Source organism: Scyliorhinus canicula, chromosome 9 (assembly GCF_902713615.1).
Source record: "Scyliorhinus canicula chromosome 9, sScyCan1.1, whole genome shotgun sequence".
NCBI classification, from domain to species: Eukaryota; Metazoa; Chordata; class Chondrichthyes; order Carcharhiniformes; family Scyliorhinidae; genus Scyliorhinus; species Scyliorhinus canicula.
In genome coordinates, this window is record NC_052154.1 from 48,796,679 (window position 1) to 48,818,937 (window position 22,259).

The 22,259-nt window shown below is 45.8% G+C and overlaps 1 protein-coding gene across 1 annotated transcript in view; it reads right to left on the reverse strand.

Moving 5' to 3' along the window:
* Positions 1-500: 500 nt before the first annotated feature.
* The window catches only part of LOC119971301, a 692,274-nt gene continuing 670,515 nt past the window's right edge, over positions 501-22,259 (reverse strand). The window contains exon 10 of the mRNA XM_038806664.1: positions 501-4,188. Within this exon, the coding sequence (XP_038662592.1) occupies positions 4,165-4,188 (24 nt within the window). The 3' untranslated portion in view covers positions 501-4,164. The remainder of the gene's footprint in view (positions 4,189-22,259) is intronic.

Consider the following 22,259-nt stretch of genomic DNA (forward strand, 5'->3'; position numbering starts at 1 on the left):
GACACCAGGGACCGGGTTCAATTCCGGCCTTGGGTAATTGTCTGTGTGGAGTTTGCACGCTCTCCCCGTGTCTGCGTGGGTTTCCTCCGTGAGCTCCGGTTTCCTCCCACAGTCCAAAGATGTGCAGGTCAGGTGGATCGGCCATGTTAAAATTGCCCCTAAGTGTCCGTAGGGCTGTACAGGTTAGATGGGGTTACAGAGCGGCGAAAAGGCCTAGGTGGGGCACTTTTTCAGAGGGTAGGTGCAGACTTAAAGGGCCGAATGGCCTCCTGCTGCACTTGAGGATTCTATGATTCTAAGGGTTTAATTAGCATTGGGCTCAGGCCTTATTTAGTTGAACTATCCCCGTATCTACCTGACAGGTGACAGTTACTGCTTCCTGAGGGTGATGCAATGTAAGTTTGAAATAAAAACTTTGATAATTATTGTTGTTCCTTTATTTCCTTGATGATGGAGAAATTATTCCAAATAATTGACAAAAATATTTTTTTAATTGGCATTATTTCTATATGCTTGGACAACTCTTAACCACTTACATTGATCACTTGTTTAAAAATGCTATTCCTACTCAAATGGCTCAAGAAGCACAATAGCAATATCAGGAAGAGTAATTAAAATGAATGATCTATGATTTCACTCCCATTCTAATGTGTGTTCTTTAACATGCACATTGCTCTAAGCTTTGAAGCATGATTGTATTCCCATTTGGTTCATATGGTGCTTCTATAGTAATTTGTCTGATATTGGAGGATGATCAAGTGACAGCCTCAGGCAATTTTGCTATATATGAAAAAGTTTATGACTGGGTTGATGTAATTGATAGGGCCGCAATAAGATGCGAGTCTGTTGTACTCACTACGTAGATCCTGGGGGAAAAATAGCATTGAATATATAAGCATGCAACGTATGACTAAAGAATGATTTGTGGCTTGTGCAACAAAAATTACTTGACAAGACTTTCCCTCAAAATAACAGCAAAGATTATTGGGTAGATGCTCATATTTACAAGATTTATGTGACAATATAAAATACTTCAAGTTCAGATCTTAAATCTTCTTAATGTGCTAACAGTTTGTTGTGTTATGATCGTAAGTGAAAACATTTTTATGATATATATACCTTCTTGATCTCGTTTCTTTTTACAACTATTACTGTAAAATGCTTATGCCTGATAATGCTGCTGTTTTGATATTTCTACTTATAAGACGCCACTTCCTGCAAACTCTGCATTTGAATTCATGATTGCTGCTGTTTTTCTCCCCGTGATGCATTATTTTAAATAACTTGACAGGCGTGTCATCAATCTCAAAATGGGTGAGTTTAGGAATCCCTTTCCATCCTATTTGATGTTTATCCCATGATAGTTGAGAATTTCCATTTGGAAAGAAGTATTGCATTTATTAATCTGTTTTTAAAATGTAGGTAGCTACAACATACAACATACAGCAAAATGATTGTATAGCTCATTGCAAGTTCAATTCAGATCTGATATATGCACAACTGGCCATGTGCCATATTGGGAAAATGTAGCTATCTACAGCAAGAATGTTTATTTTCCATTGTTTCCGCATAATCTTTAATCCTGTGCGGTCACCCCAGCATATATATGCCAGTGAAAATATATTTTGTACCATGTATTGGAGGATAAAGTGTTCAAATGTGTACAATCTGTAAAATTTATTCTTTGAACTGAGTCAACATTAGTCAACGCCTGAAGATGGCGAACTACAGCAGATGCACCAATATCTGTGAATGGAAAGAAAAGCCGGCTAATATCTTCAATGTCGACCCAGTGAGGGAATTTTCAATTCTCATGAAAGGTTGAAGGGGTTAAAAGAAATTTGAACAGCAAACAGGACAGAGAAATGCGAGGGATTAACCACAGGTCGTCACGTGCTGCAATGTATGTGTGCCTTAAGTAGTGATTGGACAATGTAATATTAACAGTGATTGGATAATATAATCACATGTACTCACTTGGAATGTAATGAAACAACCTGGTAATGAGAGATAATTGGGCTGAGATACCAGAATAACAGTGTGTAGGGTGGTGTGTGGTGCAGTGGTTAGCACTGGGACTGCGGCGCAGAGGACCCGGGTTCGAATCCTGGCCCCGGGTCACTGTCCGTGTGGAGTTTGCACATTCTCCCCGTGTCTGCGTGGGTTTCACTCCCACAACCGAAAGATGTGCAGGTTAGGTGGATTGGCCACGCTAAATTGCCCCTTAATTGGAAAAAAAAATAATTGGCTACTGTAAATTAAAGAAAAAAAGAATAACAGTGTGTAATTTGATGATTGGTGAAAATTAAAATATCACTTTCTGTGTATTAGTATGAAACAGTGGTTTTGTAGATTTTCAGGGAACCTGTGTTCCATTGTGGATGGGTATGAGTTCCCTCGCATACACCTGTATGAATAAACCAGACAAATAAAGAAACGCTAAGTCTTGTTTGGTCCTTGTGGAATCGTAGTAGATCTTTATCTCCCTCTCAAAGGTCTCCATTTGAAATGTTAACCAGGAATAAAAAGTCCACAGGCTATCAATCCTGATGAATGAGCTGAGCTGCTGGACTCCAAAGTTTGCAACATGAGGGGGGCATTCAGCTTCCCTCCAGTAGTGCCAGACTTCTCCCTGAAATGATCCAAGCATTGCACCATTGGCTCTAAAATTTAGAAACAAATCGTTGTGGAGGGTCTAAGCCATGCTCCAGATCTCTGCCCCGGGTGAGGTCCACTCGCAGGTCAGCAGGATGCTTTTCCTACTGTCGCTCGGGTTACACCGCTGGAAATGTCCTGCCGAATTGGGATACACTTCCTACTAAGGCCATGTAGAAATTGGTGGAGAGACCAGATCGTAGTGTAACCATAACCCAGACTAATTCCTGACTATTCCACCACACTCCTGCCAAACAAGTGCTTGAAGAGCTGTGGGGATTTTGTGCCACTCGCCCCACCCACTATTTTTTATCTTCACAGACATTGCTGGACTAATTGCTGCATTAATAGCATCTTCTATTTGTATTTAACATTTTCAGCATTTGCAATCATATTTCAAAGCCACTTAAGCTCTCAAGTTAAACATAAGAGACACAGAGTGGTGCAGAATTCTTTAAATCCTCAGAATGAATAAATCATCTATTTAATAACTTCAGTTTTCATGTTACTCTGCAAAATGTTGTTGTCTTACTTGGGCAAAATAAACAGATTACTGATCACGTCAAATTTAGGTGATTTTGCAAAGCAACAAACAAACATTTAGCCAAGCATAATTTTAATCTGATTTGTGAAAATCATTTTGTGTTGTTTCTAAGGATGTATTTAAATTTGGGGAACTGTATAATTGCTCCTCTATCAATTTTATCCACCCTATTAACATAATATAATAAAATTAAATGTTTTATTCCAGGAATCTAAATAAAGGCTGATTTAATGATATTCACATATGGGAACCATAAAGTGAACTACCTCATCTGATCAAAGAAATGCTGGTCATTTCCTTATTGCTCCCGAATTTTCAGAATTGGTCTGGGAATGGGTTTGGGCAGTTTTGCTGAAAAGTTCAGCTGGAATTATAAGCTTTTCTCCCCCTCCGCTATAATTTCCCATCAGTTATTGCACAAAAATAGAAGATATCATATTAAAACCATGACATTGCATCTCTGAGGTAAATTAAACCAAAGGTAAAGAGTTAGAATTTTGGGTAAAATTAATATAACTGCTAGTACGAAACTATTAAAACTAGAAAGTGCACATTATTGTATTTGAGTCAAAGCGTTGATTTTAGTAATAAACGTTAATAAAAATATATTTCTCTGCTGCATAGTGCCCAGCTAAGAGGCAAATGAGAAACCATTCTCATTTTAATACCCCTGTAGTTCACCATGGGAAGCCAATAATTCATCCTCTAATTAGTATCCCTTCTGTTGCTGTTGGCTAAAGGACAGAAAAAGAGGTATCCACTTCATTACAATCCTGCCTCAGTAATCTTTAAATGTCTTTTTCTCTGCAGGGTGAAAGCACTAAACAGGGATAGATAGAACGAGCAATTAAAGGTCTGCTGGCATTGCGAATGTGGCTGTACTTTTGTAGCCTAATGAGAAGGCCACAAATCAGGAGACTGGAAGATGGAACAGCTGCGACTCTGCAGGAATTTCTTCAATGTTTTCATCTTTTTCCATTTCTCGGGCCCTGCATCATCAATAGAGAAGGAAGGAAAAAAAAGAGTAAGTGCTCCCATTGCCACATGAAAACTGTCTTTTAATTAACAACCTATTATGGCTTACATCTCCTTTTCAGCATGAAAAATGTAATTAAATAATTTCAAGGTTACGCCACTGCTTCTTTAATCATATATTTGAAAGGCAGCACCTACAGTCAAATCTCCCTTTACAAAAAAGGTGATGGCATTATAAAGGGATTGTTAGAAAATCCATTGTGTTTACACTTCTCCTTGGCTTATTCCAATGTAAAAAAAAGAGAGAACATCTTGTACATCAGTACTGTTCCCTCTTTGAAATCTTGGACAAAACCATACATGTTCCAGCTAAATAAAAACAATTTATGTTATAAACTAGAATTCTATCCATATATATATGACAAGAAATGCTAGCATGCACCTCCTGATGCACTACTTCATTATTGCTATGCTCCTGTCACAGGTTTTGTGTCAATATTTTATCATTATGGATCCTAATGTCTGCATTCGACATGCCAAGGTAAATATGACGCATTGTAAGTTCCTCTTCAGTGACTTGCTGAGCGGTCTTTGCCAGCATGGCTGCCACCGCCGTGTGTTTATTTTTCTTTTAGGTACAATTGCTGTTGATTATTAAATTTTCAAAATTCAGATATATTTTTAAAGTTTTTATGTTTTGCCTCTCCAGGTTTGAATTTATCTCCTCCCCTTCCTTTTCACCCCACCCCCCCCCCCGCCACCATCTTTTCATCCATCACTTCCTCCTCTTTTCTCCTTTCCCTTTCCCCTACACATCATTTATGCCTCTCCCCTTTCCCCATCAACCTCATTCCTCCCCTTCTCCTCCTTCCACTTTCTTAGAATCGTATCATAGAATTTACAGTGCAAAAGGAGGCCATTCGGCCCATCGAATCTGCACCGGCCCTTGGAAGGAACACCCTACTCAAGCCCACACCTCCACCCTATCCCAGTAACCCCACCCAACTTTTTTGGACACCAAGGGCAATTTAGCATAACGTCCACATCTTTGGAATGTGGGAGCACCTGGAGGAAACCCACGCAGACATGGGGAGAATGTGCAGACATTGCCCAGACAGTGACCCAAGCCAGAAATCGAACCTGGGACCCTGGAGCTGTGAAGCAACAATGCTAACCACTGTACCACCATGCCACACTTTCCCCAACCTATCATCTCAGTCCCTCTCTTCCATCTTCCTCTTCCTTCTTCTTGCCTCCCATTCATAGAATCATAGAATTTACAGTGCAGAAGGAGGCCATTCAGCCCATCAAGTCTGCACCGGACCTTGGAAAGAACGCCCTAATTTAGCCAACACCTCCACCCTATCCCATAACCCAGTAACCCCACCTAACCTTAGGCCAATTTAGCATGGCCAATCCACCTAACCTGCACATCTTTGAACAGTTTTAGGAAACCGGAGCATTTGGAGAAAACTGACACAGCCACAGGGAGAACGTGCAGACTCAGCACAGACAGTGACCCAAGCCGGGAACCGAACCTGGGACCCTGGAGCTGTGAAGCAACTGTGCTAACCACTGTGCGACCATGACATCCTTCTCACATTGCTCCTTACTCCAGGCCTGTTCTCTCATCTGCTCTTCTACATCAGTTTCCCCACCTTGTTTCATTCTTCTAGTCCTCTCTGCCCTGCTGTCAATCCATCCCCTTCCATCCTGCCTTGACAAAATAATTTTCACGTTAATGTAGAAAAAAGTTCCAAAGTGCTTAATGGAGGCTTAATCAAAATATGGATGTTGAGCTATTTTATGAGAAATATAAAAATGTCTAATCAAAAAGATATGTCTTAAGTTAACTTTGTTCCTGTGCTGTATTGTTCTTTGTTCTTTCTTTGCATCGTGACAAACACATGAATTTGATGGGTATAGAGGGATACAGCACAAGGAAGTACTGAGGGTTTTGGCTAAGGATGGTATCATGACCGGTACAGGATTGGAGGGCCGAAGGGCCTGTTCCTGTGCTGTATTGTTCTTTGAAACATGAGAGATGGCAAGGTTGAAAAGAAAATTATAGTGTAAGCAGACCCACAGGGGTCCGGTATAATTGCTTAAACTTTTTACAGGTCCTCTTTAGTTCTAATACCAGCCTTTGGACTTCTTGGCTGGAATTCTCCAGCCGCTGGGATTCTGTTTTCCCACTTGCAGTGCACCCCCATCCGCAAGTTTCCAGGTGGCAAGAGATGGCTTCAATGGGAAATCCCATTGGCAAGCGGCGGGAATAGAGAATGTTACCACGAGCGAACAACATGCCACCGTGAAACACAAGGTTGGGGACTGAAGAATTGCGCCTATGGACCCCCCCTAAAGACGTTAGGAATACTCAATACATGGGGCCCACAGTCATCCCTGTTGTTAAAGCTGTAAATTGGGAAAATATATCCAATGATGTATTTGGCTTATTTCCTTTCATTATCTGCTCAATTGCAGAGTCAAATGTTTTGGGTTCAACTCCTACTTCAAGATTTGGGCACAAAAACCGAGGCTTATACTTCAGTGCAGTACCGAGGTAATCATGCACTACTAAAGGTGCCATATTTTGCATGACGTGGTGAGCCAAAGCGCTCTTTGCTCTCACTAATGGGTGTAAGAGATTTGAGGGTGGATTCTCTGGTCTGCCAGCCGCGTGTTTCTCGGTCGCACGCCATTCGCTGGCAGTGGGGTTCTATCTTCCCGCCACTTATCAGTGGGATATTCCACTGTAACTGCATCACGCCGCCGGGAAACCCATGGGCAAGGTTACGCTGCCAGCAGGAAAAGCGAATGGCAACAACTGGAGAATTCCGACCTCTGGCTCAGAGTATCAAAAAAGAAGAGGGGAGTTATCCCTGGTGTCTTAATCAGTATTCATCCTTCAGCAAATATCAGGAAAAAACAGATTGCCTGCTGATTATCATGATGCTGTCCCAGGAAGTTTGCTGTGTGCAGATTGGTTGCCATATTTCCGACATTACCACAGTAACTACATTTCAGAAGTACTTCATTGGCTGTAAAATGCTTTGAGACATCTGTGGATGTGAAAATCGCTCAATTCCTTTTCTTTTCTTCCAAATCTGGCATTTCCTTCAAATAATGCAAGCACAGAGGGTTGCTGAAGAATGAAGGCATTATAATTGCTGTCCAGGAAATGGGCATTCACCTGCAGATTTTTATATTTGTGATCAATAGCAATGAGAATATTGAATGCGGTGGTGTGTGTAAAAGCACTGATGGTCACATGAGCACCATCAATAATGTCCTGCTCTTTAGAAAGAATTGCAATGCTCTGCCTCGACTGCTGGTTTTCTATGGGGAACGTGATAAAGGATTAAGGTAAACAATGTATCAGCAACTATTTGATACATTAGTGTCTTTGGGATTGATTTGTGATTCATCTTGGAAGGAGCCTGAGATGTGACAGTCAGCTCCACAGACATTTTAATGTCCAGCTCCTCAAACTGTCTGCAGATCAAGTTCCTGCAGATGGCAAAAGAACGTTACTGGTCGCAATTCACCTTAAAGGGAACAAAGTCCCCTTGTGAGCGCGTTTAGCCGTGTGATTCCTGATGTTCGCAGTGCCGACAAACACATGGCAATTCAACGCGATTCGCGTAGTATAAGGGTCCTGAACGGGGAATGTGCGGCCGAGGCTGCGCATAGTGGTGAGATCCACTCGCTGGAACTCCCCAGTGTAGCGAGAGATCGGGGCGGCATATTAAAATTGTGTCCCGATCTCTGAGGCCCCCCAAAACGATTCCCGACCTTTCCCTAAGCACGATCACTACTATGGGAGAGTCCCTAGCACCCCCCCCCCCCCCCCCCAACACCACGTTAGGCACCCCGGCCCAACACGCCCACATGTACAAAATGCCAGCTTGGCCCATTGACAGTGCCAACCTGGCACTCTGGCAGTTCCTATGCCAGCTTCCACCCAGCTGGCACTGACAAGTTGCCAGGCAGATACTGCCAGGGTGCCCAGGCGGCACCGCCAGGGTGCCCAGATGGCACTGTCACCGTCCTGCCCAATGGGCATGCAGCTGAAGGTCTCTGGTCCCCTGGCAGTATCACCTGGGCACCCTGGCAGTGCCCATGTCAGCTGGCAGTGCCACTCGGGCACCTTGGCAACATCAGGTTGGCACCCAGGTGGCACTGACAAGGTGCTAGGAGTGTGGTCTCTCGGCTTTCATTGGCCACACTGCACCACGACGAGCTGCTTTTCCAGCGCAGCATGGCCGTTGGATCGCACCCACTGTTTCCATGGTGAAATTTGCAAAGACAACCACCCTCATTAGCTCCCAGTTACATGTACTTAGATTATATGCAACAGCGGTGAGGTGATGGTCAGGGAAGGCCTTTCCATTTCGAATGTAAGTGAACTTGCCTCACATCCTGCCTTTCTTCTCCTCTCCCATCTCTAAAGTAAGGAAAAAGACAAGCTGAATCCAATATTCTTAAATTATTTTACAACAACAAAAATGTCCAGTAATGCAGCTTCATGCATTGAGAGGCCAGAACATGCTTGTCATTTATTGAAATAAAAACAGAAATGCTGGATAAACTTGGGTCAGAAAGCATCTGTGGAGAGAAACAGAGTTAACGTTTTGGGCCTGAATGGCCCTTTTACAGCACAGCTTTGTTTTTATTTGCTGAACTTTTATTGCGTATGTTCTGTGGGTAAAGCCAGCAACCCAACCCATTCTTGATGAGGACAAGTGAGAACAAACCCCTTCAGATAATTGCCATACATTTGGAAAGAATTTCTGCTTGTGTAAGAATGATTAAGCTAGACCAAATAAGTCAGCCAGCATACTCTCACTCTCCTCGCCTCAGGTAAATATATATACGAGGAGGCGATGGCGTTGTGGTATTGTCGCTGGATTAGTAATCCAGAGATCCAGGGTAGTGCTCTGGGGTCCTGGGTTTGAAACCGACCATAGCAGATGGTGAAATTTGAATTCAATAAAAATCTGGACCATGAAACCATTGCTGATTGTCGTAAAAACCCATCTGGTTTCAGGCAAGGAAATCTGCTATCCTTACCCGGTCTGGCCTACATGTATCTCCAGACCCCACACAGAGATGCGGTTAACTCTTAACTGCTCTCGCTGAAATGGTGAAGATGTAAATTTTTCCCCATACGTTCAGAAGCTGATAATGAATGGCAGACCAGGCTCGAAGGGCCAAATTACTTACTGTTGCCCCTATTTTCTATATTCCTACGGTACAAAAGCCCAGAAACATTCTCAGAGCTGCTCCCATTCTTCCTTTCTAATCTCATCAAAAAATGCGACACAAAACCTGTTTATGTGTGTGAATGGTTCTGCTCCGAGGAAATTCCTGCCCTGAATAGTTTATAAGACTGGGCAAATGATGGATTTATTTTAAAATGATTGCTTCTTCTTCTTTGCCTGAATTGCTTGTGAAGGTTTGCCTTGAAATGCTTTGTGTGAATCACTTGACATCTCACACCTCCAAAAGCTTTTTCTAAAACATATATTGATGTAACAATGTGCAGGTAAGTGTAAATAAAGCAGATGGCCTTGAGTATAAAATAAATACCCATTACCCATTGCAGTCTGCGTGTCCCTTCATTGTTTGGATTGGTTTGACTATAATCAGCTCACTCCACTATGTTTTACAAACAGGAAGGTGCCATGAATTGTTTCTACTGCTACTGCACCTTTACCACATTTTCAGAATATTTCTTTTCAGTATTCTGCACCACATTGGAAAGCTAATTCTGACACTAAAACACATTGAATTTAATCCAAACCAGAGATGCCTTTTTCAGCTTTTAAAATACTAATTGGGCATGATTCTCCGGAAAAGTTTCTAAGTGTGGTAGCGAACAGGAAAACTCCAAATCAGGCTCCACACCGGGCGGGAAACCCGAGTCATCAACCCACGATGGCCACACATTCTGGATCACGGCCAGCACTGATCCAGCATTTGGCTCATTTAAATTTCCGGATGCCATATTCACACGGCACCCGGGATTCAACTGTTGTGCCTGCAATGGGGCGCCATTTAGCACAGGTTTCCACAATCGTGGACCAGACATTATGGGGGAGGGGGTGGTTGGCTCGCAGGCCATTAGAAACCCCAGAGTGGTCAGGGAGAGGGCAGGGTAGTACCCTGGCACTCCCCCTGGCATCGCCAATCTGGCACTTCCAGAGGTTGAGGCCTGGGGGGGTCATGTCCATGAAAAGGGGGGGGGGGATTTGGGGGGGGATTGAGGGGATCATAGAAAGATTGGGGGTGTGAAGGGGGAATCGCTGAAAGTGGGGGGGGGGTCCTGAAAGGGGGGGGGGGGGTGGGTGGTGTAGAGATCGGGGCAGCCGCTCAATTTGCTGCCCTGATCTGTGAGGAGGCAGTCCTGATGGTGAGCTCAGCTCCCCAGTGCAGGAAATCTTTCTAAGTCTGGTCGCGACCGGGAGGACCACAAAATGGCTTTGTGCCATTTAATAGCGGTGTCAATGTCGGCACTGCAGCCGCCAAGAAACACCTGGTCAAACGTGCCTGAAACCGTTTTGGAAATGTTTCAGGTGTATCGCGCCCATGGATTTGTAAACCAAACACAGCATGTGTACCAGTGGTAGCATTAGCCATTAAACTGCTGAATAGCTTAAATTCAGTTTCCTGAACAAAACATTTCAAGCCACCCTTTGAAATAATTCTGTCAATGTTATTTTAATAATTTTAAATCATGTTTTGATTTCCAATTTTAAAAACCTTCATTATTCACCCCAATTGTACTAGCCTAGTTAAAAAGCATCCAACACTGCCCATGTAGAGAGAGAGAGAGAGAGAGAGAGAGAATGAGTTTGACCTTGCACAGATGTTGGGCAGATGTCACTCTCCTGATGTCCTCAGTAAGGGGCCTGAGCCAATTTGATGGCTGAGCATCATTTGCATAACATCTGTGAGCACCAAACCGACACTCACAGATAGCTTGCTGGATGGAGTGGAGGGGTTCAATGCAAAGCTGGAGGAACGTTCTCACAGGCCGCCAGCAGGCCGGAAGGTTTTTCATGCTCATCTGGCCCTGCAAAAATCTGTTATTTGGTTTTGTTGTCGCTTGCAGCATTACCTTTAAAGACAGCTGTTAGACCAACCTACATCTAATATCAATGAGTGAAGTGTTCAACATCCATGTTCTACTCTTTGGTGCTTCAACACCGCACTGGGGTCTTACGTAATCATTGGACCTCAATTTGCATATGACAAATGGACTACCATCTTCCCAATAGGAAGGACCCAACAAAAATGGTGGAAATGTTAAAGAATAAGGACAATACAATCGATGCAATAATAACCAGAGGGTGACAGAAAGGGACAGAGCATGCACCAGAAAATGTGATCAGAGGATGGAAAAATGATAAAAAGGACAGAATAAGAGACTCTTTATCTGACACATACAGTAAACGCCGCTGGCATATCATTAATGGACACGCCCGGTATTCTCTGGGGATCCCGGGATGCACCCCCTCCACCAGGAAGAGTTACCGATGGTGAGTTTCACTTGTGATGTTAGAAATTGTGAAACAGGGGCTGTGGCTGCTGAGGCAGAGAGAGGAGGTCGGACAAGTTCCCAGGGGCGAGGCCGTGGACTGCAGGTTCAGCGCTGGCATGGCTGGATGGGTCTGCCAGGGCTGCGGGGGTGTAGCGGGGATGACCAGGGGATGGGTCTTGGATTTGGGTGATCCCCGGCATCGGGGGGGGGGTGTCCAGGCACGGATCGACATTGTGGCCTGCAAGGCAGCCATCTTGCAGCGCACCTCACTGACCATCCACCGTGACCCTTGACTGCGCAGAGTTACACCGGCCATACTGGTGCACCTCCACCTCCAACTCCTCCCTTCACCCCACCTCCACCCCACCAATACCCCCGACCCCCCCCACAACCGGATACCACCACGGGTGGGGCATCACATGGATCACACAAGGGCAACGGCCACGGTAACCCCTAAAGGAGGGCCCTCGATGGAGGCCGCAGAGCGTACTGCTGGCCAGGCACCGACGGGTGCGGTGCGAGGGCAGAGTGTCAGAGGGAATAGCCTGGTGGGGGGTGGTCCGGGGCTGGCAAGCCTGGCCAAAGGGGATCACTATTTTGCAGGCTGGCTCCGTGCGCGGCTGGCGCGGCCACGGACTCGGCAATTCTCCGGCTGTATCCGCAGCTAGAACCGGATGCTTTACACTGCATGCCTGCTAGCCCCCCCACCAGACAAGGGATCGGTGGCCGTTTTGCGCTGTTTTTTCGGTCGTAAAAGGTCATCGTTCCCACGCCGGTGTCAGCACTTCGTCTCAGAATCGGAGAATCCAGCCCATTGTTTCTGAAACAGAGAATCCCAAAACTTATTTCAACAAACATAAAAAAGGATAAGAGTAGCTTTGACCCCTTAGGATGGGACCAGGAAATTGGTATTACAGACAATTTGAACAAATATGTGGTATCTGTCTTCACAGTGAAAGACACAAAAAACAATTAAGGTGCAAAAGGGAGAATCTGAAAACCATCAAAATTACTCGAAAAATTCACTAGAAATTTACTATAAGCCCCCTGACTTGATGCACTGCATACGAGGGTGTTTAAAGAAATGACCGCAGGGCAGCACGGTGGCACAGTGGTTAGCACTGCTGGCTCACAGAGCTGAGGGCTCGGTTTGATCCCGGCCTTGGGTCACTGTCCATGTAGATTTTGCACATTCGCCCCGTGTCTGCATGAGTCTCACCCTCACATCGTGCCAAATCAAAATTCTCCGTCGCCTCAACAGTGGCTTCAATGCATTCCAGAATGCACGTACAGTTAACACCATTTGATAACTTTAGTGGGCTTGACCCAGTATTCTCCATGGTCTCCGTGCTTCTCCGCCTCCGATGGGCTGAATTCCTGACGGCAAGGTTCACTTGCGCTTTTAAAAATTGTGAAACCGGCTGATGAGGGAGAGAGAGGGAGTATGGAAAGTGTCCAACATCGCCATACTTCTTTGCTGCCACTGGCCAGGGAGCTTCTGCTAGGGCTGGAGGGAGTAGTGGGGGGGTGGCCAGGAGGTGAGCTGTGGGGTTGGGGTGGTCATGCATGGAGCACCGATGCCGATGCAAGGCAGGCCATGCAGCTGCGCAAGCCGCTGACTGCCCACTGTGAACTTCGGGCCACAGGTCGTAAAGATGTCTCCCCAGGGTACTCCCTAGGTAACCTCTGGCCCCAGCCGACTCATCAGGGGAATGGGCATGCTCTAGTGCAACCAACGCCATCTTGTTTGCTGGGATGAGTGTGTGTGGGGATTGTAATGTGTCCATGCGACTGCAGCTTGTCAGTCTCCCGAGTGTCAATCACAGATCCGGCGAATCCTGTATCATTTCTCATTGGAATCGATTGTGTTCCACGTGGCTCTAGTGCCTGTTCATCCACAGTCGCTGAATTGGTCCAGGTTCAGCGCCATTTTTGCTGTAATGGAAGTGCACGGGCGGCAGAGTATCCACGCTGTCGTAAATGGCGTCACATTTTACGACGGCGTGAACAGGCCGCTCCCATGTCTAATTCTGGCCCCTACAGAGGGCCAGCATGGTGCTGGAGTGGTTTGCGCCACTTCAGCTGCAGACCCCGGCGTGAACTGGGCGCCGCGGGATCTGCACATGCGCAGTGGCGCCGGCGTCAACGAGGACATGTGCAGTGGCTTCCTTCAATGCGCCGGCCCCGACGCAACACGGCGCAGGGCTACAGGGGCCGGCGCGTAGGAAAGGAGGCTCCCAGCCACAGAGGCAGGTCCGCCGATCGGTGGGTCCCGATCACTGGCTACGGCACATTGGAGGCCCCCCCCCAGGGTCGGACACCCCCTCCACACCCCCCCCCCCCCCCCCCCCCCCCCCACAGGCTGCCACCCAAACCTTACACGCCGGTCCAGAGCAGGTTAGAACGGCGCCGTCGAGACTCTGCTCATTTCCTACGGTCGCTCGGCCCATCCAGGCCGGAGAATCAGCGGGCAGGCCGCATAGAGCGGCCGCGACCGGCACCGTGCCAACCACACCGGCATGAATCGTGTGCCGGTGTTGGGGTGACGTGGCCCGTCCGCGGGGATTCTCCGGCCCGGCGCGGGGCAGTGTCAACACTTAGTCGCAGGAAGGGAGAATCCCATCCCTTTTCTTTTGTTGGGGAATGGAGAACCAAGGGTACAGTTTCAGAATATGGGTCTCCCAATTAGACAGAGATAAAGAGACATTGCTTCTCTCTATGGGTTGTTGGTCTTTGTAATTGTCTTACACTGTGTCTGGTTCATTGAATATATTCATGATGGTGCTGGACAGAGGGAGTCGAGGGTTATGGGAGGCAGGCAGGAAAGTGAAGTTAGGGCAACAATCACATCAGCCATGATGTTATTAAATGGGAGATCAGCCCACTGTTGATTCTATTTCTTATAATCTTATGACTCTTAGATGCAAAGTGATGCCTTCAAGAGAATTAAATTATACATGTTAGAACATCTTTTTCAAGAATGGTGTGTTGACAGCCCCCATGAGGCAATGGGATGGAATTCACTTGGCTGGAAGTACTTTTGGCTGTCTGAAATATGTCCCATCCAATATTTGGGATCACTGGAAATGATCTTTGGGTGGGTCACATAACAGACAGGAAATACAATCCTGCTTGCTTTACTGCTACTTTCCAAGATAAATTTCTGCTCCAACATGTCTGAGGACTGCAAGATTTGAATCCACCAAAGAATCAAGTAGTACCAGAGACAATAGATTGCCATCCAAATCCTTTTCTGGAATGACTATTTTGAGACTCATGGTCAAGTCTGTTTGACAAACCATGTAATTTGACAAGTATGAATCACTGCCCTAATTGGCTGCTGTGATTTGTGTGCATCTTGATGGTTGACTTCAGTGGAAGTGACAAATGGCCTGTGTTGTTTGTCTGATATAAGTGAGCGCCCATGACAATGGTGTAAATGGTGGAGCTCTATCTATCTAACACAGTGGAGATATGTGTTAATTTACTGTCACACAAGGAGAGCAGTCTCAGCATTTGAGCGCCAAATGATGAGCTGTTTTAAACTTGAAATATTTCAAAAATTCATTTTTGTTTGCAGGGTGTCGCCAGGTAATGGAAAGGAATAGACCAAAATGAAGGAGAGCCCAGAGATGTCAAGGTTCAACTTTCTCTGAAGCGGCAACACTAATATCATTGTAACACATCTTCCTGTTCTGCTTTTCCAGGCTTTGAAGAACAGGCTGCTCGCACAGCAAGTGAGCTGAAACATACCAGCCGCCTGCGTCATTCACACTGCTAAGTACCAGTGCAGCTACATTAACAGAAGATATATAGCAGTAAACATTAGGAGATGGCATCAAGTATATGTCACTGTACATGGGTAAGGAGGAGTGCGCCATGGTGCCAGAGGACAGACAGGATCTGAATGGCCACCGAGCCTCCCAGAGCTGCGCCCTTGCAAATCAGTACTCATTCTTACTGAATGTCCAGCTGTAGGGAGAAGGCACGGATTAGGCTGGTGTCTGTCGAAGTGTTGTAACTTTTAGTTCTAGATATTTTTCCTGATCCCAGTATCTCTGAACATTCCTTAAGGTGGGTGCTCTTTCTCCCACTGGAACTTCACCTGTTCAATTTAACTGAATAAACAGAATCTTTGAACTGATTTTCTGCTGGGGTTACCCTGGGCTCTTTAATCTAATTCCAGTGGACAGGGTGAGGAAATTAGCTGGAGAGATGTTCCATCAGCACCCAGCACAATAAGAGAATCTTCCCTGCGATGAGTGAGCATATTTAAATTAGGCACAAATGACAGGAATATATCACACCCTGGACAAAATTCTCCGTTTGGGAGACTGAGTGTTGACATCGGTACTGATTTGCGTGAAAGGCACATTCTTGTTTGGTGCACGATTCGGTAAGCGAGTCAGGACGTGCGAAAGGGTCAGCACTTTATTCTGAGCAATTACCAGCCCAGCGGGCATTCTAACAGCTGGGGCTGGAGTTAGCACCAAAGAGCCTGGCACACACTGCAGCCACCAAGCGGGCTCAGAGAAGACCTACCCCCAGATGTCAGGAGTCCGAGGTGGACCCACAGCTCCATACCAGTGAGGAGTGGAGGGACAACCTCTTCCCCAGTGTGGGCGGCAGATTCAAGCCTGCCCTCCTTAACACTGCCAGGGAGGTGGTAGAAGAGATAACAATGCTCCCAGTCTTACCAGGAGGAGGCAGCTGGTGATCCGGAGGGATGGTGAGTCCTCTGCCCTGAGAGGGGCAAAGAACCAGGGAGGTTTGCAAAGGCTGCGCGTCAGGTGTCCTCTGGTTGGGGTGAGCTCTGCTGATCCTCTGCTTCCTTTGCACTGGGGCAGGGCTTCTGAAGAACGCCAACACCTGGTGGGCCCCTGATTGAGCTTGGCCCTTGATGAAACAGCTGGGGTGTGAGGGTGTCCAAAGGGGTGGCCTGGGTGGCTCCCAGATAACCAGAAGCCTTCTGAGTATTTAAAGGACACAGGCAACACTCAGCAGTGTGAGCAACCATGGGCCTGTAAGTAGCACCAAAGGGCTGCATTTAAAATACAGACTCCAGCAATGGCGGTCTGAGCCAGGCCACCCCAATCTCAGGGAGGACACTCCAAGTCCATGGGATTGGCACCAAGTCACGACGGCTACTGCCCCTACCTGGGCATCCACACCCCCCAGCAAGCCCGACAGTTTTCAATGGATTTACAGTGTTTATTCAGCCTCCCGCTCACCATCCACAGCCATGGCATCCAGTCCACATTTCTAAATAATTGTAGTAATTCATGTCCACGAGACTTCCATCTGAGAGGAACGGAGCATCATGGAAGGCTATGTCCAACCCACTAATCACATTTAAATGCATGTCCCCGCCGTTATGGGGCACAGACCTAATTTTCGCTGCCAGGGAGGGACTGGAGCATGGCGCCTGAATTGCACCGGGCACAGACCTGGATTTAGGCCGTACGCCTGATTCTCCGCCCGATCGCGATTTGCGTTTCCCGCATTGCGAGGTGGAGAATTCCAGCCTACATCTCTTTCAGTGCCATTTGAGCTTTTCCCAACCAGATATAATATTGCACAGTTAAGCATTTTGAGCAGATTGTGCAGCTCCACAAGGTATGATAGCCCCTTCCAACAGTCGCATATTCAAAATCAGATTTTTATCCTTTCCAATGTGAGAAAATATTGCATTTATATAGTGTCTCAGGAAGGCTCAAGGATTGTGAAAGATGCCAATAAATGCAAGTTCTTTATTTTGTGGTGTTGGCAGTGGCAGTTATACAGGGCCTTGTGAGGCCCTTGAGTATTGTGTATAGTTTTGATCTCCTAGTTTGAGGAAGGACACTCTTGCTATTGAGGGTGTCCAGCAAAGGTTCACCAGACTAATTCCCATAAGACCATCAGACAAAGAAGCAGAATTAGGCCACTCGGCCCATCGAGTCTTCTCCGCCATTCAATCCTGCCTTCTTCCCATAGTCCCATATTCCCTTATTAATCAAGAACCTAGCTATCTCCGTCTTAAAGGCACTCAGTGATTTGGCCTCCAAAGCCTTCTGCGGCAAAGAGTTCCACAGATTCACCAACCTCTGGCTGAAGAAATTCCTCCTCATCTCTGTTTTAAAGGATTGTCCGTTTAGTCTTACTACTTTTTCCTACAAGTGGAAACATCCTCTCCACATCAACTCTATCCAGGCCTTGCAGTATCCTGCAAGTTTCAATAAGATCCGCCCCTCATCCTCCTAAACTCCAAAGAGTACAGACCCAGAGTCCTCAACCATTCCTCACACGACAAGCTGTTCAGTCCAAGGATCATTCTTGTGAACCTCCTCTGGACCCTTTCCAAGGCCAGCACATCTTTCCTTAGATACAGGGCCCAAACTGCTCACATTACTCCAAATGGGGTCTGACCAGAGCCTTACACAGCCTCAGAAGCACCTCCCTGGTCTTGTATCCTAGCCCTCTTGACATGAATGCTAACATTGTCGGAATGGCAGGACTAACATATGAAGAAAGACTAGATCGACTGGGCCTGTACTCACTAGAGTTTAGAAGAATGAGAAGGGATCTCATCGAAACATATAAAATCCTGATGGGACTGGGCAGGCTAATTGCGGGAAGAACGTTCCCAATGTTGGGGATGTCCAGAACTAGGGGGGTCACAGCCTAAGAATAAGAGGTAAGCCATTCAGGACTGAGATGAGGAAGAACCTCTACTCTCAGACAGTTGTGAACTTATGGAATTCTCTACCACAGAAAGTTGTTGGGGCCAGTTTGTTGGATATATTCAAGATGGAGCTGGACGTGGCCCTTGCGGTTAAAGGGATCAACTGGTATGGAGGGAAAGCTGGAGTGAGATACTGAATTTGCATGATCAGCCATGATTATATTGAATGGTGGTGCAGGCTCGAAGGGCCGAATGGCCGATTCCTGCACCTATTTTCTATGACTGCATGTTTCTATGACTGGATAGGCTTGTGGATGGAGTGTGGAGGATGGCAAAAAAGTAAATTGCATCTGTTTTTGAACAATTGTTTTAAGCACTCCAAGTAGCTACAAAAACAACATGCTTGTCTGGGACCACGCATATCAAACCCTGGTTTCAAGAGTTAGTTTCTGTTAATTCTCTGCTTAAGGTTAAATGCTCAGATTTAGCTGGTAAAGTGTTTACATTTACAAAGCTATTAATTTCAAGCTCCAGGTCAAGGTTTCTTTTCATTCTTTGCAATAAAGAGGTTTATCCTGAAGTAGATCTGATTACAAGCCTAGATGAACCAACAATGTGACAGCAGCAATCAGCAAGATGTACGACAGCCAAACAACCTCACCAGTGGCAGGTTTAAATTTCATGAAATAGCAAATTTACCACATTAAAAAACACCCTGCTGAATAATGTGAATTGGCTAATTACAAGACTCGCCTTTGTCACTATCTAAATATTTCAAGTTTATTGTGACTGATAGAAAGTAAAAAAAAAACACAAGGAGGGTTAACTGTACTCGTTGAGAGCTGATTGAGGAAATCACAAGAAAAACTGATGGAACAGCACAAAACTATGAATCTGGAAGGGGACCAGTGATAGACAGTGCTTAACCAAAGACAATTCAAGCACAATAGAGTTATGGAGCAAGAGCTTCATTAGTCATGGTGAAAGGAGCTTGAAACAAATGCTCACAGCCAGCTTTGGTTTCATTAGCAGCTATTCCATAAAGACTCATTAAGAGCTTGTTTATCTGTCAACTTTAGGATTTAGCTCTTAATCTTAAAACAGGTTTATTGAGCTGCTGTCGAAACGAATGTCCGCACAGAACATATACTGAATAATCCAATCTTGAGGTGCAACACTACAGATAATGCTAAATTAAAACGTTTAGTTGACACACAAACATGCATTGATGAACTAGGCTTTTGGGTCATACTACTTTATAATGCATGAATTAATCTTGAAAATTGCCTTTGTTACCGTAAAACGTCAATAAGGTAATATTCAAACTAAATTCCCAGGTAAGTAGCAAATATAAAAAGAACAAGGCCACTGGGTTTTAAGTGTGAAGCATTAATCATGAGCGTAGGTGGTAAATTCTGGATGCATAGCACCAGTGGATTTGGCATTTGAGCTGATTCTAGGCAATGTAATGTTTGGAGTGCACTCTCACCCACTTCTGGCACAGCCCCACACCATTCGCTGTGTTGAGAAAGAGTTAGTATGGATATCTTGTGCGTCTGCCGAATGTATGCAGGGTTGTCAGTCAGTGTCGAACATTGATTTGGCACCTGACGTGCCATTTGGTACCTTGTTGCTCCTGTTAGTGTTAACAAAGAAGAAAAGAACCACGTTCACTGTGATAGCTACTGCAGCGCTACTCTTTTTCTCTCGTCCTCTCGTAAACATCCAGAGCTGCAAGATGGCCCCCCCTCACGAGTGTTAGTGAAAGGCATTACCATTAAACTTACATATGAGATGCTTTTGACCATTTAATTATTGAGTTAATGGACATAGAGCTGTTGGAGGGTTTGCGAGGCGTTGTTTTAGTCAGGCGGGAGTTGTGCCAGACATTGAGAATGAGTTGTGTGCTCCTACAGCACTTGTTCCTGGACATGGAGGCTACAGTTACAATTCCCCTTCATCTGCAGCATTAGAGACTGAGCAAAGGCAGTAGACAGGGCAAACGCCTTGCAGAGGCAAATGAAGGTCTCTCAGCAGATGATCTTACCCCAGCTGGGTCTTCAGAGAACATGTCCACTTGCACCTAAGACAGGAGCAGTGTGTCTGGCTGCTGTGCTTCATCAAAGAATTGATCATAGAACTGTGTGATTGGACCTGCACCCACAGAACATGGTCAGAGTAGCACTGCAGTAGCTATCAAGGTGAACGTGGTTCTCAATTCTTCCCAACAGACCTTTCCAGGCTGGAACAGTTGACATCACCAACATGTCACAGTTCATCATTCATCTGGGTGATCAGAGAGGCTATGTATGGCAGAAGAGGGGACCTCTCGGTCAACAGAGAAGCAGTAGGAGTGGGCATGTCCATGGTGCAGAGACATATTCTGCTTGTACATAACATTGGGGGCATTGCATTTCAATGCAGAAATGTACCAAAATTGAAACTCATTCAAGTGTGATTGTTGTGCAACTATGCACAGTCTATAAAGTTGGTGAATGCCTGCTTATCCTGGCAGCAGTCACGATGCACCATCCTGCACTGAGACAGCAATTGCAGCCATCTTCGACCCATGGCAATAAACCAGAGGGCAGCTGCTGGTTACAACTACCCATTGACACGTGGTTAATGACACCCCTCTCTTCTGCAGTGAGAGCCATGTTGCCATGAGGACCGTCTTGGAGAAAATGACTGACATCCTGAAACAATGGATCCACTGCCTCGACCACTTGAAACAGGAAGTGAGGGAAAGGAATTTCTCTAGTACTCAGAATGTTTCTTCTGATTCATGGTGACCTGATATATCATCTACAACCTGGCTACCACGAGGAAGCAGGTCTTGACACCAGAGCTTCAGCAACCACCTCCAGAGAAGGAAGGGGAAGAGAACAAAGAAGAGAGAAGTCAGTCAGCATGTTTGTGGGCTGTCCGTGAGTGTTCATCAATTTCTGGTTTGCTGGAATGAATCCTCAGGTCCCTCTTGTTTAACATTTCACATCTTATCATTCTTTTACAACAGACTATTACTGAGTCCTCTTGGACAAAATCCTGAAACAAAAGACACTAAAGAAAACCATCCCATACAAACTTTATCCAACAACACATTCAATACAAACTCAACCCATTACCCTTCAATGCCTGTCTTGCAGTTGTCTTTGCCTGCCTTAGTGCTCCTATGCATTGCTACCCCAGTAACTGCAACATGACTGATGGAAGGTTGTTGCCTTTCAATGGGGATGACATTGCAGAGCACCCTCAGGCAGCTCTAGACTTTGACCTCGAAACAGAAAATGCTGGAAACACTATTCAGGTTTGGTCGCGTCTGTGGAAAGAAGCAGACTTTCAGGTGGCTGAGGACCCCTGAAATGTTTGGTAGTATCTTCCAGTCCCACTTGCCAGTGGAATTTACCATTGCTGAGTCAATGGGCCTTTGGTTGGCTTGCTGCATCCGCTACTGTGGGGCCATTCACTCTGCTTGGTTTGCTGCTTGAGCTACTGAATGTTTCCAGCAATTTCTGTTTTCATTTCAGATTTTAGCATCTGCAGTACTTTGTGCTTGTGTTTTGGGTGTGGGATTTGAGGGCCCAGCTTCGGACTGCACCTAGGTGTCAGTGACAGTAGTTGGGGCTAGCAGCCTGATGGGCAACAACAAGGACATGGCCAGTGCGGCAAGGGTAGGGTGCAAAGGTGGTCATCTGGAGAGGTGTCAGATTCATGCATACAGAGTCACGGCTACTCCCCTGGGCTGCTGCCTCAGTAATCCTAGCAAACTGTCAGATCAGATTGTTGGGACTGCTACGGGAATCTACAAGTCCCTTTGAACAGTGGTATCTGAAGCCATGGTATCGGGTGTCTGAGCCTGTATCAAGCCCTCAATC